The following is a 16,373-nucleotide window of genomic DNA, read 5'->3' as shown; positions in this document are numbered from 1 at the left end:
CAAAGAATTCACATTGGGGAGAAGCCCTATAAATGCTTAGAATGCCGGAAAAGCTTTGTTCTGAGCTCACGCCTTAAGCAGCATCAAAGAACTCACACTGGGAAAAAGCCCTATAAATGCTTGGAGTGCGGGAAGAGCTTTGCTTACAGCACAAGCCTTAAGCTGCATCAGGGAATTCACACTGGGGAGAAGCCCTATAATTGCTTAGAATGCGGGAAGAGCTTTGTTAAGAGCAGACGCCTTAAGCAGCATCAAGGAATTCACACTGGGGAGAAGCCCTATAAATGCTTAGAATGCGGGAAGAGCTTTGTTCTGAGCACACGCCTTAAGCGGCATCAAAGAATTCACACTGGGGAGAAGCCCTATAAATGCTTAGAATGCGGGAAGAGCTTTGCTCACAGCATCAGCCTTAAGCTGCATCAAGGAATTCACACTGGGGAGGAGCCCTATAAATGCTTAGAGTGTGGAAAGACCTTTACTCGGAGCACAAACCTTAAGCTGCATCAAAGTATTCACAGTGGGGAGAAGCCCTATAAATGCTTAGAATGCGGGAAGAGCTTTGTTCTGAGCACACGCCTTAAGCAGCATCAAGGAATTCACACTGGGGAGAAGCCGCATAAATGCTTAGAATGCGGGAAGAGCTTTGTTCTGAGCACAAGCCTTAAGCGGCATCAAAGAGTTCACACTGGGGAGAATCCCTATAAATGCTTAGAATGCGGGAAGAGCTTTGCTCACAGCATCAGCCTTAAGCAGCATCAAGGAATTCACACTGGGGAGAAGCCCTATAAATGCTTCGAATGCGGGAAGACCTTTGCTCACAGCACAAAACTTAAGCGGCATCAAAGAATTCACACTGAAGAGAAGCCCAATAAATGTTTAGAGTGCGGGAAGACCTTTGCTCAGAGTGCACAACTTAAGCAGCATCAACGAATTCACACTGGGGAGAAGCCCTACAAATGCTTTGAGTGTGGGAAGACCTTTGCTCAGTGTGAAAGACTTAAGCTTCATCAAAGTATTCACACTGGGGAGAAGCCGTGTAAATGCTTAGAATGCGGGAAGACCTTTGCTTGCAGCTCAAACCTTAAGCAGCATCAACGAATTCACACTGGGGAGAAGCCCTATAAATGTTTAGAGTGCGGGAAGACCTTTGCTCGGAGTGCACACCTTAAGCAGCATCAAGGAATTCACACTGGGGAGAAGCCCTTTAAATGCTTAGAATGCGGGAAGACCTTTGCTCACAGCACAAACCTTAAGCTGCATCAAAGAATTCACACTGGGGAGAAGCCTTATAAATGCTTAGAATGCGGGAAGAGTTTTGTTCTAAGCTCAATCCTTAAGCAGCATCAAAGAATTCACACTGGGGAGAAGCCCTATAAATGCTTAGAATGCGGGAAGAGCTTTGCTCGCAGCACAACCGTTAAGCAGCATCAAAGAATTCACACTGGGGAGAAGCCCTATAAATGCTCAGAATGCGGGAAGAGCTTTGCTCACAAAATAAGCCTTAAGCTGCATCAAGGAATTCACACTGGGGAGAAGCCCTATAAATGCTTAGAATGCGGGAAGAGCTTTGCTCACAAAATAAGCCTTAAGCTGCATCAAAGAATTCACACTGGGGAGAAGCCCTATAAATGCTTAGAATGCGGGAAGAGCTTTGCTCACAAAATAAGCCTTAAGCTGCATCAAGGAATTCACACTGGGGAGAAGCCCTATAAATGCTTACAATGCGGGAAGACCTTTGCTCACAGCACAAAACTTAAGCGGCATCAAAAAATTCACACTGGGGAGAAGACCTATAAATGCTTAGAATGTGGGAAGACCTTTGTTCTGAGTGCACAACTTAAGCAGCATCAACGAATTCACACTGGGGAGAAGCCCTATAAATGTTTAGAGTGCGGGAAGACCTTTGCTCAGAGTGCACAACTTAAACAGCATCCACGAATTCACACTGGGGAGAAGCCCTATAAATGTTTAGAGTGCAGGAAGACTTTTGCTCAGAGTGCACAACTTAAGCAGCATCAACGAATTCACACTGGGGAGAAACCCTATAAATGCTTAGAATGCGGGAAGAGCTTTGCTCACAAAATAAGCCTTAAGCTGCATCAAGGAATTCACACTGAGGAGAAGCCCTATAAATGCTTGGAATGCGGGAAGAGCTTTGTTCTGAGCTCAATCCTTAAGCAGCATCAAAGAATTCACACTGGGGAGAAGCCCTATAAATGCTTAGAATGTGGGAAGAGCTTTGCTCGCAGCACAAACCTTAAGCAGCATCAAAGAATTCACACTGGGGAGAAGCCCTATAAATGCTTAGAATGCAGGAAGAGCTTTGTTCAGAGCTCAGGCCTTAAGAGGCATCAAAGAATTCACACTGGGAAGAAACCCTATAAATGTTTAGTGTAACATTTATAGCATCATGGAATAGAAGAGTTGGAAGGGGCCACTTAAGGCCATTGCGTCCAACACCCCTGCTCAATGCAGGAATCCGCCCTATAACATACCTGACAGATGGTTCTTCAGCTGCCTCTTAAAGGCCTCTAGTGTGGGACAGTCCACAACCTTCCATGGTAACTGGTTTCATTTTTGTACTGCTCTAACAGGAAGTTTTTCCTGATGTCCAGCTTGAATCTGGCTTCCTGTAACTTGAGGCCATTATTCTGTGTCCTGCATCCTGGAATGATCGTGAAGAGATCCTTGCCCTCCTCTGTGTGACAACCTTTCATGTCATTGAGGAGTGCTATCATATCTCCCCTCCATCTTCTTCTCCAGAGTAAACATGCCCAGTTCTTTGAGTCTCTCCTAATAGGGCTTTGTTTCCAGGTCCCTGATCATCCTATGAACATGCTCCAGCTTGTCTGCATCCTTCTTGAAGTGTGTTGCGAAGAATTTTCCCAGGGATGGATGTCAGACTGACTGGTCTGTCTTTTCCCAGGTTCCTCCTTTTTGCCCTGTTTGAAAAAGGGACAATGTTAGCCCTCGTCCAGACATCCGGCACCTCACCCGTCTTCCATGATTTCGCAAAGCTAATGGACAGTGGTTCTTTGAGTTCTTCTACTATCTCCTTCATTACTCTAGGATGCAGTTCATTGGGCCCAGGAGATTTGAACTCATTCAAGGAAATTAGGTGTTGCTTAACCATTTGTTTATCAATCTCAGACTGCAATCCTGCCCCCTCAAATTCTGCATCACTTTTTCCGGGGGTGGGTGGGTCATAGACTGCGTTTGGGAGAAGACTGAGGCAAAGTAGGAGTTGAGCACTTCAGCCTTTTCTTTGTCATCAGTTATCTATTACCCATCCTTGTTAAGCAGTTGAACCACCATTTCTTTCCTGTGTGTTTTACTATTCACATATGTGGAGAAAGCCTTTTTATTGCTTTTAGCATCACCCGCTAATCTCAGCTCATTCTCAGGTTTAGCCTTCCTGGCTAGTCCATGGGTCTTCACGACATACCCGGGTTTCAATCCCACACAGCAGGTAGTCTCCCACAACAACTACTCTTCTCTTCTTCTTGGTCGACTGACCTTCTGAGTCTTGTTCACTGCTGCATGGTGTCTCCAGTAATTCTTCCTCTGCAGACTGTCCTCCAGTGGCATCCTCCAGTAGCTGAAAGTGATTGTTTAACTCTAATTGTTACACCGGTGTAGAATGCCTTCTAGTTCTTCTGCTCCTAACTGTCACCCTTTTCCAGGGAGTTTCCTCTTCATGTCGAGTTCAGGCAGGAACACGAACATTGCACACACTTTGCAGGTCACCAGTGCTAGAGACTCCTTTCTGTCCGTATTGTCTACCGATAAGAATAAAATTGCCTGTGCTTTGTCCTATCTTCTCTGAAGGTGCACAACCAGAAGACCTGAGGAAAACACCTGGGAAGGCAAGTGTTCTTCAACAAATTAAAGTGCTTCAATGACAACTATCAACAGTATGAGATATGGGGGGGGGGTAAACAAAAGAAATTTTGAATCTCCAAATATAAGTATTAAATAATGGTTATATGTTATTCACAGCAACCTTGGCAGAAAGACTGAAGAAAATCCTACAAAAATTCATTCATGTGGATCAAGGTGGCTTCTTACCCACAAAAGACAGATGGGAGACAATCTAAGAATGGTTTTAAATGTTGTGGAATATCTGGTGAAATATCGTGGTTGCAGAGAAAGCATTTTTCAACCTTAGTTGGATTTTTTTTTACTTGGAACCTTAGAAGAACTGGACTTTGGAGTAAATGTCATAAAGTGGGTGAAATCCATCCATAACTCTCAAAAAACACAATAATTAACGTAGATGTGTCGAAATCACGTGAAATACAGAGAGGGACAAGACAGGGCTGCCCACTCTCACCGCTACTGTTTATTTTAGTGTTGGAATTGCTGGATTCAGATATAAGACAAGCTGAGAGAATTGGAGGAGTAAAGATAAAAAAAGACCTATAAGTTGAGGGCATTTGCGGATAATTTGGTCTTGACTCTGGAAGATCCTTTAAAGGGTATCGAAATTTTGATAGAAAAGACAGGTTTTCAAATTGAAAAGAAGGTAAAATATTTGGGAATTGTTTTGACAAACATGAATTGTATGTTATTTCATAATAATTATGTTAAGGTTTGGAATGAAGTTGCAAGATGGGAAAAGGTTCAACTGTCACTTTGGGGGAGAATTGCAACAATTAAAATGAATGTTTTGCCTAGAATGTTATTTTTGTTTCAAACAATACCTATTGTAACATTGGATTTACCATTTGATCAGTGACAGAGAGAGAGAGATCTACGTTTATACGGCAATCAAAAAAACCAAGAGTTAAAATTAAAATCTTGCAGGATGCAAAAGAAAGAGGAGGGCTGGGCCTACTAGCCCTCAAAGTGTATTTCTCAGACTGCTGTTTAATGTGGATGAAAGATTGGGTGTTGCTGAAAAATAGGAGAGTGTTGGAACTGGAAGGACCCGAATTGAGATTTGGATGGCATGGCTATTTGTGGTACGATAAAGCCAAGGTTAAGGTAGAATTTAATCATCATAACAAAAGACGTGCTGTTTTAAGAATATGAACAAATATTAACCAAGGTTTTGTCAGAAAATACCACTTTGGTTATCGGCCCAGGGGGCTTTTTATAGAAGGGAATTGACAAGTATGCCTAAATGGTTGACATATAATGATGTATTAGAATTACGGGCTCAAGTTAAAGGAAGTCAGATTCCAGCTGGACATCAGGAAAAACTTCCTGACTGTTACAGCAGTGCGACAATGGAATCAGTTACCAAGAGAGGTTGTGGGCTCTCCCACACTAGAGGCCTTCAAGAGGCAGCTGGACAAGCATCTGTCAGGGATGCTTTAGGGTGGATTCCTGCCTTGAGCAGGGGGTTGGACTCGATGGCCATGTAGGCCCCTTCCAACTCTGCTATTCTATGATTCTATGAAATGTCACAAGGTTAATATCAGTTAAAATCAAGGGAGGAACTCCTGAAAGATGGCCATATGTGTTTTGGTATGTACAGATTAGGTTTCCTTGTGCACAAGACTTGGAAAGGTTTAAAATAGACAAAAGAATGTTGGGTTTGAGCAATCAAAATCTGAATTTGAAATGACGTTATGTACAAATGATGAACATGTTATCTCAAAGATATATAAACTTTTATTAAAGTACGAGACGGAGGATGAGCAGGTGAAAGACTGAATGATAAAATGGGCTCAAAACTTTGGATACAACGTTTCAATGGAACAGTGGGAGAATATGGAGGGGAAGGTTTGAAATTTACATTTCGTTCAAGACTTAAAGAGAATTTTTATAAGATGATGTGCAGATGGTATATGTCTCCTGTAAAGTTGGCTAAAATGTATAAGAGTGCCTCGGGAAACTGTTGGAAATTAGGAAGAGGAGGAGGAACCTTTTATCATCTTTGGTGGACTTGTAAAAAAGCCAAAGCATTCTGAATACAAATACACTCTTGAATTCAAAAAAATTCTCAAGACTAACATACAAATGAAACGGGAGCCTTCCTACTGGGACTAATGGATAAACAGCTGAAAGAGAAGGGGGAACTTCATTTCTGTATATGACAACAGCAGCGAGACCGTTGTATGCACAAAAATGGGAGAATGAAACACCAACAATGAATGAATGGATGTTGAAGATGTTGGAGTTAGCGGAGATGGAAAAACTCACATCGATACCGAGAGAAAAGTCCACATCCACGTTTATATCTGAATGGAAACCTCTGATAGCATTTTTGCAAGAAACAGAGAGAAAATATGTGTTTGTCTGTAAAGATATAGTTAAGATAGAAGAAAGAAATGAATTTGTTTACTGTGTTAAATGTAATGGAGGAATGAGAAAAGATAGTTCGCATTTCTGATATGAAGAAAGCCGAAAGAACACCTTAACCTTAGATGATTTTTTTTATTGTATTTTTGTTTGTATTTTTGTTTGCACTCTAGGTAATGTTCTTATGGTATGGATGTCTGTGATGTTTGAAATAATTTAAAAAAAATATTCCCTCCATCTTCCATCAAGGGATTTCTATGGTGGGGTTGGTTGGTCTCAGAACAACATGCCAAGTCCAGGGATTCCCCACCCACCCTTCTCATATTGCTACTTTGAATTGTTTCTGCCAATGTTGTGGTGGGCTTTCAGTGATCCAAACCGGCAATGTTTGAAATAGAAATAAATGCTTTTGGCACCAACATCATTTGAATGGCTACTAATCACTCCTTAAGGCCTAACTGTTGCTTCTTCTACTTCCTAGGGGTTTTTGAGTAGCACCCCTTGCTTGCTGTTGAAAATGGGAATCTGAGCATCTTTCCACACTCTGAGTAAATTTTCTACATTCTTCTCGGTGGTTGCTCCAGTGCTTTGGAACTCTCTTCCTGGGGAAGCTACACTGGCTTCCTCTTTGATGGGCTTTCAGAAGCAGGCTAAAACTGGTTTGTTCCAGCAGGCTTTTGGAGAGTAATTTGGTCCTCCATCTTTGTTAATGGCTTATAATTTTGTGGTGTATTTTTAATGTGTTATTTCAACATTTCTTGTGTTTTACAATTGGGCAAAAGGCGGGATACAAATAATATTAATAGTAATAATTGTCTTCTCCCTGTTAATCTGGTGCTAAAAGGGTTAAATTACGTTGCAAGAAGAACCTACTACTTCAAGTGAAATATGATCTGATTTGGAATGGGGTGGCTTGAGTGAGGGTTTTGGGGAGATTCACAAGAAGGCCCCCTAAAAAGACCCCAGACTCCTATCTGAAATAGCCCCAGAAGTATATTCCAGACCCCTGAGCCGTGGACATGAAGACCCTGAGGTTTGATTCTATGCTCATCAATGTTATGCCATTAACTAAGACTCTTGCTAAATTGTGCAGGACTGTCTTTGAAGAAAGGGGGAGAACCCTCCACAGTGGAGGCTTCTTCGAGTACGCCCAAGGCCAAAGTGCCGGCAGAAAGCTGAGCATGCACTGACAGCCACTAAGAGGGGAAATTGTTTTGAAATCTTGTGGTGTGGCACCTGCTGATAAGAAATGTCCTAACTCCAAGTTGGGTCTGGGAAGTGACAATACTGAGCAACGGGACACCTGGGATATGACACGAGCTCAAAGAAGAGGTTGTCCCCCCAGAAATGTCTGCTGCCCGGCTGCCTTCCCTCCTCCGCCTGGGTGCTGCTGTGGTGGGTTTGTGTGTGTCTTGCTTTGACTCAGGGGATAAGTCCTTCCTGCGCTCACTTAGACTTTTTGAAGTTCCAAATAAATTTTTCAAGTGTGGAAGAAGGTTCATATTTAGGTTTATCTACTCCACATTTCATGGCATGTTGGGATTTCCTTTGAAATGACCCCATTGAGCTGTCTGCAGCTTTAAAAATCCCTGAGATACTGAGGTGTCCGATTTTTAAAAATCCCCCCAAAATCAGGAGAGGCTTGGATTTGCTGGAGGCTTGGCATTCGTGTGTATACATGCATCAGGTGTCATGGTGCCTAATTTGACATTTCTAACATGAAAATTGATGGAGTTCTAGCATGGGACTTGAATTGGGGTGAGTTAAAAGGTTAAACCCCCACCAAAAGTCAGGGGATTTATTTATTTATTTATTTATTACATTTCTACACCGCCCAATAGCCGGAGCTCTCTGGGCGGTCCACAAAAATTAAAAACATTCAAAGTATAAAACAACAGTATAAAACAATAGTACAAAATACAATATAAAAGCTCAACCAGATAAAAACAGCAGCAATGCAAAATTACAAATTTAAAACACCAAGTTAAAATTTATTTATAGACTGTTAAAATACTGGGAGAATGAAAAGGTCTTTACCTGGCGTCTAAAAGCATATAATGTAGGTGCCAAGCGAACCTCCTTAGGGAGCTCATTCCACAGCCGGGGTGCCACAGCAGAGAAGGCCCTCCTCCTGGTAGCCATGAATGGGATGATGGGATTTGCTTGAAACTTGCCATGAATGTGGATCTAGATGGCATCTGCAAGGGTGCCCACTTCAAAGATTTTTTTCCCCCTCTCAAAATGTCAGAATAAATCCCATGTCTGAAAATGGGGTGTCCGATTTTCAAAATTTCCCCGAAAATTAGGGGAGGCTTGGATTTGCTTGAGGCTTGGCATGCATGTGTATACATGGATAAGCTATCATGGTGCCGAGTTTGAAGTTTCTAACATTAACAGAAAAAAAGTTGTAGGTTTTTTTGGATTTCAATGTAAGTCTATGGGGGGGAAGCGGAGCTCCAATCCAGATCCGGAGCTTTGCAGAGAACCGGAGCGGACTATAGGTGGAGTGGACCCGATCCGGAAGTTGGGAATCTGGAAGAAAAGCGGATCGGGGGGGGGGGGTCCGTGCACACCCCTACTGGAGATTTGAACTCATTCAAAGAAATTAGGTGTTCCTTGACCATTTGTTTATCTATCTCAGACTGCAATCCTGCCCCCTCAACTTGTGCTTCACTTTTTCCAGAGGGGTTATAGACCCGCTTTGGGGAGAAGACTGAGTCAATATAGGCAGCCTTTTCTTTGTAATCTGCTATTAATTTCCCATCCTCATTAAGCAGTTGAAACACCATTTCTTTCCTCTGACTTTTACTATTCACATATCTGAAGAAAGCCTTTTTATTGCTTTTAGCATCCCTTGCTAATCTCAGCTCTGTTTGAGCTTTAGCCTTCCTGACGCCATTTCAGCACTTCTGTGCTACCTGTCTATATTCTTCTTCTGTAGCCTGGCCTTCATCCCACTTCTTATATGTTTCCCTTTTTTGGTTACAGGTCAACTGTAAGCTTTTTGTGGAGCCACATTGGTTTCTTCTGTTGTCTTTTATCTTTTCCTTGTTGGAATTGTTTGTAATGGTGCCTTTAAAATTTACTTTTTTAGATACTCCCACCCATCCTGCACTCCTTTTCTCTTTAGGCTCCCTTGCCACGGGACCTTACTTATTATAGTTCTGAGTTTATTAAAATCAGCTTTCCTAAAATCCAGAGTACGTGTATGGCTACGCTCGACTTTTGTCTCCTTCATAATCAAGAATTCAAGTATGACGTGGTCACTTTCCCCCAGAGTTCCCGTAACTGCCACTTTATCCACTAAGTCATCCCTATTGGTCAATAACAAGTCAAGGATTGCCGATCCTCTAGTTCCTTCCTCCACTTTCTGTAGGAGAAAGTGATCACCCACACATGTCAGGAATTTCTTGGAAGGGCCGCTTTTGGCAGTATTTGTCTCCCAACAGATATCGGGGTAATTGAAGTCCCCCATCACTACTACATCAGCCTTCCTTGAAACACTGGCAATTTGTTTCTCAAAAGTATCATCCTTGTCTTCTCCTTGGTTGGGTGGTTGGTAGTAGACTCTTTTTATTCCTTTTATTCCTTGCACCATTAACTTTAACCCAAATGCTCTCGATGGGGCTCCCAGGCTCATCCACCTGTATTTCTGTGCAGGGATAGGTATTCTTAACATATAGTGCAACTCCACCTCCCTTTCTATTTCTTCTGTTCTTTTTGAACAAGTTATATCCTTCAATTGCTATATTCCAAGTCATGGGAGTCATCCCACCAAGTTTCAGTTATACCTATCAAGTCGTCTTTGTCTTCACGTGTTAAGAGTTCAAGTTCGTTCTGTTTCTTCCCCATGCGCTGGGCATTAGCATATAGGCATCAAAGATCATGTGCTTTGTAGTCTGGCTTTGTTCCTACATTGTTGTGGACAGTATTTTTGGGCACTATTGGAGCTGTTCTCTGTGTTATGGTGCACGGGCCTTCATCTATTGCTGCCTCGAAGTTTACATCTCCCGCCCCCATAGGATTCAGCTGAAAGCCCTCCTGATCAAATTCTTCATGCTGTGCCCGAACACATTCTTTCCAGCCCTTGTTGGTGTTGGAATACCTCAACGTAGCAGAGGTTAGAAAAGCGGTTGTTTAACACTAATGGTTCCACCGGTGCAGAATGCCTCCTAGTTCTTCTGCTCCTAACTGTCACCCTTTTCCAGGGAATTTCCTCTTCATTGGCTTTTCTCCCCTCAGCATACACCACTTCTGCTTCCACTGGCTGTTGCTCTTCAATGTCTTGTGCTTCTTGTTGCTGTTGCAGTTCCACCGTTCTAAGAACTCCCAGTCTTCTCTTATTCCTTGGAGGGTGGACACTTGCCGCTCAAGTCCTCTCACTTTTTCTTCCAATAGTGCCACCAGCTTGCACGTGTTTCAGGTGTCCGCCATGTCGACCTCAGGCAGGAGCACGAACATTGCACACCCTTTGTAGGTCCACCGCCTCTAGGGACACCTTTCCATCCATATTGACTATTTCTGTTTTGTTTTTCCGTTTCCGATTACAGCGGAATTGCCTGTGCTTTGTCCTGTCCTCTCTGAAGGTGCAGAACAAGAAGAACTGAGGAAAACGCCTGGAAAGGCAAGTGTTCTTCATCAAATTAAAGTGCTTCAATAACTACTATCAATGTTAACCATATGGGATATGGGGGTGGGGGGGAATTTAGTAGGGGTGTGCACAGACCCCCCGCTCCGCTTCTCTTCCAGATCCACAATTTGTGGATCATGCTGCTTCGCTCTGCCCCCGCTCCGCTTATGTCCACTCCGCTCCGCTGTGGAACAACGGATCCGGATCGGAGCTCCGTTCCCCCCCCCCCCCCATAGGCTTGCGTTAAGCTAAACAAGTATACAACTTTTTTTCTGTTTAAGTTGGAAACCTCAAGTTCGGCACAATGACACTTCATGGATGTATACACATGCATGCCAAGACTCAAGGCAGCCCCATCATCCCCTGATTTTGGGGGAATTTATGAAAATCAGGCACCCCATTCACACCCCTTTTGATAGCTCCGTCAATTTGCACATTAGAAACCTCAAACTCGCCACCATGACAGCTCATCCAGGGATACACACGCATGCCAAGACTCAAGGCAGTCCCATCATCCCCTGTTTTTTTGGGAATTTATGAAAATCCAACACCCCATTCACACCCCTTTCGATAGCTCCGTCAATTTGCACGTTAGAAACCTCAAACTCGCCACCATGGCAGCTTATCCAGGGATACACATGCACGCCAAGACTCAAGGCAGCCCCATCATCCCCTGATTTTGGGGGAATTTATGAAAATCAGGCACCCCATTCACACCCCTTTTGATAGCTCCGTCAATTTGCACGTTAGAAACCTCAAACTCGCCACCATGACAGCTCATCCAGGGATACACACGCATGCCAAGACTCAAGGCAGTCCCATCATCCCCTGTTTTTTTGGGAATTTATGAAAATCCAACACCCCATTCACACCCCTTTCGATAGCTCCGTCAATTTGCACGTTAGAAACCTCAAACTCGCCACCATGACAGCTTATCCAGGGATACACATGCACGCCAAGACTCAAGGCAGTCCCATCAGCCCCTGATTTTGGGGGAATTTATGAAAATCAGGCACCCCATTTGCAGACGTGGACTGTTCTCTGACATTTGGACAAATTAAAAAAAGGAAAGTGGGCACACTCACAGATGCCATCTAGACCCACAATCATGCCAAGGTACAAGGCAATCCCATCATCTCCTGATTTTTGGCGGGGCTTAAACCTGCAGACAGCTCAATGGGGCCATTTCAAAGGAAATCCCAAGATGCCATGAATTGGGGAGTAGAGATCATCAACCTAATATGAATCTTCTTCCACACTTGAAAAATGGATTTAGAACTTCCAAAACTCCAAGTGAGTGCAGGAAGGAGTTCTTCCCTGAGTCAAAGCCAGACGCAAACCATCCCTGCGAGGCGGGCAGGGGAGGAGGGAGGGAAGGCAGGCAGGCAGGCAGCAGACATTTCTGCGGGCATAAGGAAGTGAGCCAAGGATAAGCCAGTAATGCATATAAAATGGAATAAATAAATAAACGAAGGAGGGGTGGAATTAAAAGCAGCAGTGTTGCTGAATGAACAACAAGAAGAACTTTAAAAAAAAGGCTATATCTGTCTTTTACCAGTAAGAGGGGGACATGCCCAGGGGAGGGGGAATCATCGGCCAATTTAACTGGTCCTGTCTAAGAACCAGACTTTTAAGAAGCAAAGCTCTCACTTCAACTCATGATAGGCATTGCTCCACGGGGTTACTCTCTTTGGAAGGCTCTGATGGCCCTCCAAGTACAGGAGAGAGTGAGCGCACATCCACATGGCATGCCCTAGGGGAGCTCATCCCCTTGCACCACATCTTTTCAGTTGTTCCCCAAAGTTAGGGTGGGTAGCAGTGCTCTCTTATTATTGGCTTAGTATATGATTTCAGGTTGTGTTTGTGCATTTGGTGGGGCTACTGTTTTTAAAAAAAACACTGGGAAAAGTCCATTCAGACTAAGAAAGAGAAGTTCCCAGAATCCCAAGTTACCCATTTTGTCTATCCCCTCCTCCAACTTTGCGATCATATGATCATGACCGGGCATTGACTCTGCCCCTTAGCCCTTCGGAAAAGGTATTTTCCCGCGGTTTTTTTTTTTAAATTCTAGCAAGCGAACCGCACCACGCAGAGAGCTGAGAGTATGCTCAAAATGACCCCCATCCATGACTCTCTAAGCACAAGAAGTTTCAGAAAGATAGCTACCAAAACAACACAGTTATCCCCTTTTCTTTTCTGCAATGAAGGAAAGAAATTACGAATCAGCAAATGTCACTATTAAATAAGTCTGATCCCAGGGAAAGTTGCATTGCCTTAGCTGCCCGGATTGGGAAAGATATGGATATGGAAAGGGCCAGAGGCTTCTGGACTGTTAGAGCAGTACGACAATGGAACCAGTGACCTAGGGAAGTTGTGGGTTCTTCCACACTAGAGGGCTTCAAGAGGCAGCTGGACAACCACCTGTCAGGTCTCCTTTAGGGTGGGTTTCTCCATTGAGCAGGGGGCTGGTCTCAATGATTGCAAAGAGGAAGGACATTTCAAGAGATAGTGCCTGAAACTTGCCGTGAAGAAGCAAAGTGAAGCGGCGTCCACAGTGCCAGTGGGGAATTTGGGTGCTTACCTGGCAGGAGAGGACTGGGAGGACGACGGGTTCAAGTGCTGGGGGAACAGAGAAGGCTTAGAAGGGAGCCATGGAAAGTATTGGGAGTGAAACTGGTTCATAAGCAGACCTATTTTTTCCCAGAGGGGAGAATCTTTTGCTGCCCAGAGCCTGAGAAGGACTCCGTCCTGCTCTCAAAGGAAGGGTCAAAGTGTGCAACAGGAGGCCACTTGGAGCAGAAGTTGCCATGTGTGTTGTACTCCTCATGGCTAGAGACTCTGTGGTAAAAACAAGACCTGGAGCTGACTGTAGTTCAGATCACGAACTACTTATTGCACAATTTAGAATCAAACTAAAGAGAATAGGGGAGACCCACAGATCAGTTAGATATGAGCTCACTAATATTCCTAATGAATATGCAGTGGAAGTGAAGAATAGATTTAAGGGACTAGATTTAGTAGATAGCGTCTCGGAAGAACTATGGACAGAAGTTTGCAAAATTGTCCAAGAGGTGGCAACAAAAAATGTCCCAAAGAAAAAGAAAACCAAGAAGGCAAGATGGCTGTCGGCTGAGACACTGGAAGTAGCCCAAGAAAGAAGGAAAGCAAAAGGCAACAGTGATAGGGGGAGATATGCCCAATTAAATGCAAAATTCCAGAGGTTAGCCAGAAGAGATAAGGAATTATTTTTAAACAAGCAATGCGCGGAAGTGGAAGAAGACAATAGAATAGGAAGGACAAGAGACCTCTTCCAGAAAATTAGAAACATCGGTGGTAAATTCCAAGCAAAAATGGGTATGATCAAAAACAAAGATGGCAAGGACCTAACAGAAAAAGAAGAGATCAATAAAATGTGGCAAGAATATACGGAAGATCTGTATAGGAAGGATAATAATATCGGGGATAGCTCAGACGGTGTGGTCAGTGAGTTAGAGCCAGACATCCTGAAGAGTGAGGTTGAATGGGCCTTAAGAAGCATTGCTAATAACAAGGCAGCAGGAGATGACGGTATCCCAGCTGAACTGTTTAAAATACTGCAAGATGATGCTGTCAAGGTGATGCATGCCATATGCCAGCAAATTTGGAAAACACATGAATGGCCATCAGACTGGAAAAAATCAACTTATATCCCCATTCCAAAAAAGGGAAACACTAAAGAATGTTCAAACTATCGGACAGTGGCACTTATTTCACATGCCAGCAAGGTAATGCTCAAGACCCTGCAAGGTAGACTCCAGCAATTCATGGAGCGAGAATTGCCAGATGTACAAGCTGGGTTTAGAAAAGGCAGAGGAACTAGAGACCAAATTGCCAATATCCGCTGGATAATGGAGAAAGCCAGGGAGTTCCAGAAAAACATCTATTTCTGTTTTATTGACTATTCTAAAGCCTTTGACTGTGTGGATCATAACAAACTGTGGCAAGTTCTTGGTGGTATGGGGATACCAAGTCATCTTGTCCGCCTCCTGAGGAATCTGTATAACGAACAAGTAGCAACGGTAAGAACAGACCACGGAACAACGGACTGGTTTAAGATTGGGAAAGGAGTTCGCCAGGGTTGTATACTCTCACCTTGCCTATTCAACTTGTATGCAGAACACATCATGCAACGTGCTGGGCTTGACGAATCCAAGGCTGGAGTTAAAATCGCAGGAAGAAACATTAACAATCTCAGATATGCAGATGACACCACTTTGATGGCGGAAAGCGAGGAGGAGCTGAGGAGCCTTATGACAAAGGTGAAAGAAGAAAGTGCAAAAGCCGGGTTGCACTTAAACCTCAAAAAAACCAAGATTATGGCAACCAGCTTGATTGATAACTGGCAAATAGAGGGAGAAAACGTGGAGGCAGTGACAGACTTTGTATTTCTGGGCGCAAAGATTACTGCAGACGCTGACTGCAGCCAGGAAATCAGAAGACGTTTACTTCTTGGGAGGAGAGCAATGACAAATCTTGATAAAATAGTTAAGAGCAGAGACACCACACTGACAACAAAGGTCCGCATAGTTAAAGCAATGGTATTCCCCGTAGTAACCTATGGCTGCGAGAGCTGGACCATAAGGAAAGCTGAGCGAAGGAAGATAGACGCTTTTGAACTGTGGTGTTGGAGGAAAATTCTGAGAGTGCCTTGGACTGCAAGAAGATCAAACCAGTCCATACTCCAGGAAATAAAGCCAGACTGCTCACTTGAGGGAACGGTATTAAAGGCAAAACTGAAGTACTTTGGCCACATAATGAGAAGACAGGATACCCTGGAGAAGAGGCTGATGCTAGGGAGAATGGAAGGCAAAAGGAAGAGGGGCCGACCAAGGGCAAGATGGATGGATGATATTCTGGAGGTGACGGACTTGACCTTGGGGGAGCTAGGGGTGGCAGCGGCCGACAGAAAGCTCTGGCGTGGGCTGGTCCATGAAGTCACGAAGAGTCGGAAGCGACTGAACGAATAAACAACAACAACATTAGGGTGACCCTATGGAAAGGGGGACAGGGCTCCTGTATCATTAACAGTTGCACAGAAAGGAGAATTCCTGCAGGTGTCATTTGTTTATATGGAGAACCTGGTGAAATTTCCTCTTCATCACAACAGTTAAAGCTGCAGGAGCTATACTAGAGTGACCAGATTTAAATGAGGGCAGCTTTAACTGTTGTGATGAAGAAGGAATTTCATCAGGTTCTCCATATATACAAATAACACCTGCAGACATTCGCTTTTCTATGCAACTGCTAAAGATACAGGAGCTCAGTCCTCCTTTTCATAGGGTCACCCTACTTGCCCTCTGTCTTTTTAGAACTTCTATTCGTGTTGCCCACAGGTGGGACATTCCTCCTCCCCACCCGTCACCTTTCCTTTTGTGTCCCTCCCAGACATCCCCCCTTTCTCCAGCATTCCCTTCTGCGATCCCCTGGTTATTGGGAGGGAAGGAGGTGCAAGGTG

At 43.9% G+C, this 16,373-nt stretch overlaps 1 protein-coding gene across 1 annotated transcript in view; it reads left to right on the top strand.

Moving 5' to 3' along the window:
• Positions 1 to 3,476, top strand: part of LOC134395779 (zinc finger protein 208-like) — an 82,212-nt gene extending 78,736 nt beyond the window's left edge. The window contains exon 8 of the mRNA XM_063121942.1: positions 66 to 3,476. Within this exon, the coding sequence (XP_062978012.1) occupies positions 66 to 2,397 (2,332 nt within the window). The 3' untranslated portion in view covers positions 2,398 to 3,476. The remainder of the gene's footprint in view (positions 1 to 65) is intronic.
• The last annotated feature ends 12,897 nt before the right edge of the window (positions 3,477 to 16,373 follow it).

Source organism: Elgaria multicarinata, chromosome 3 (assembly GCF_023053635.1).
Source record: "Elgaria multicarinata webbii isolate HBS135686 ecotype San Diego chromosome 3, rElgMul1.1.pri, whole genome shotgun sequence".
Lineage (NCBI taxonomy): Eukaryota > Metazoa > Chordata > Lepidosauria > Squamata > Anguidae > Elgaria > Elgaria multicarinata.
The sequence above is the reverse complement of the archived record's forward strand: the minus strand, read 5'-3'. Positions and strand labels throughout refer to the sequence as shown.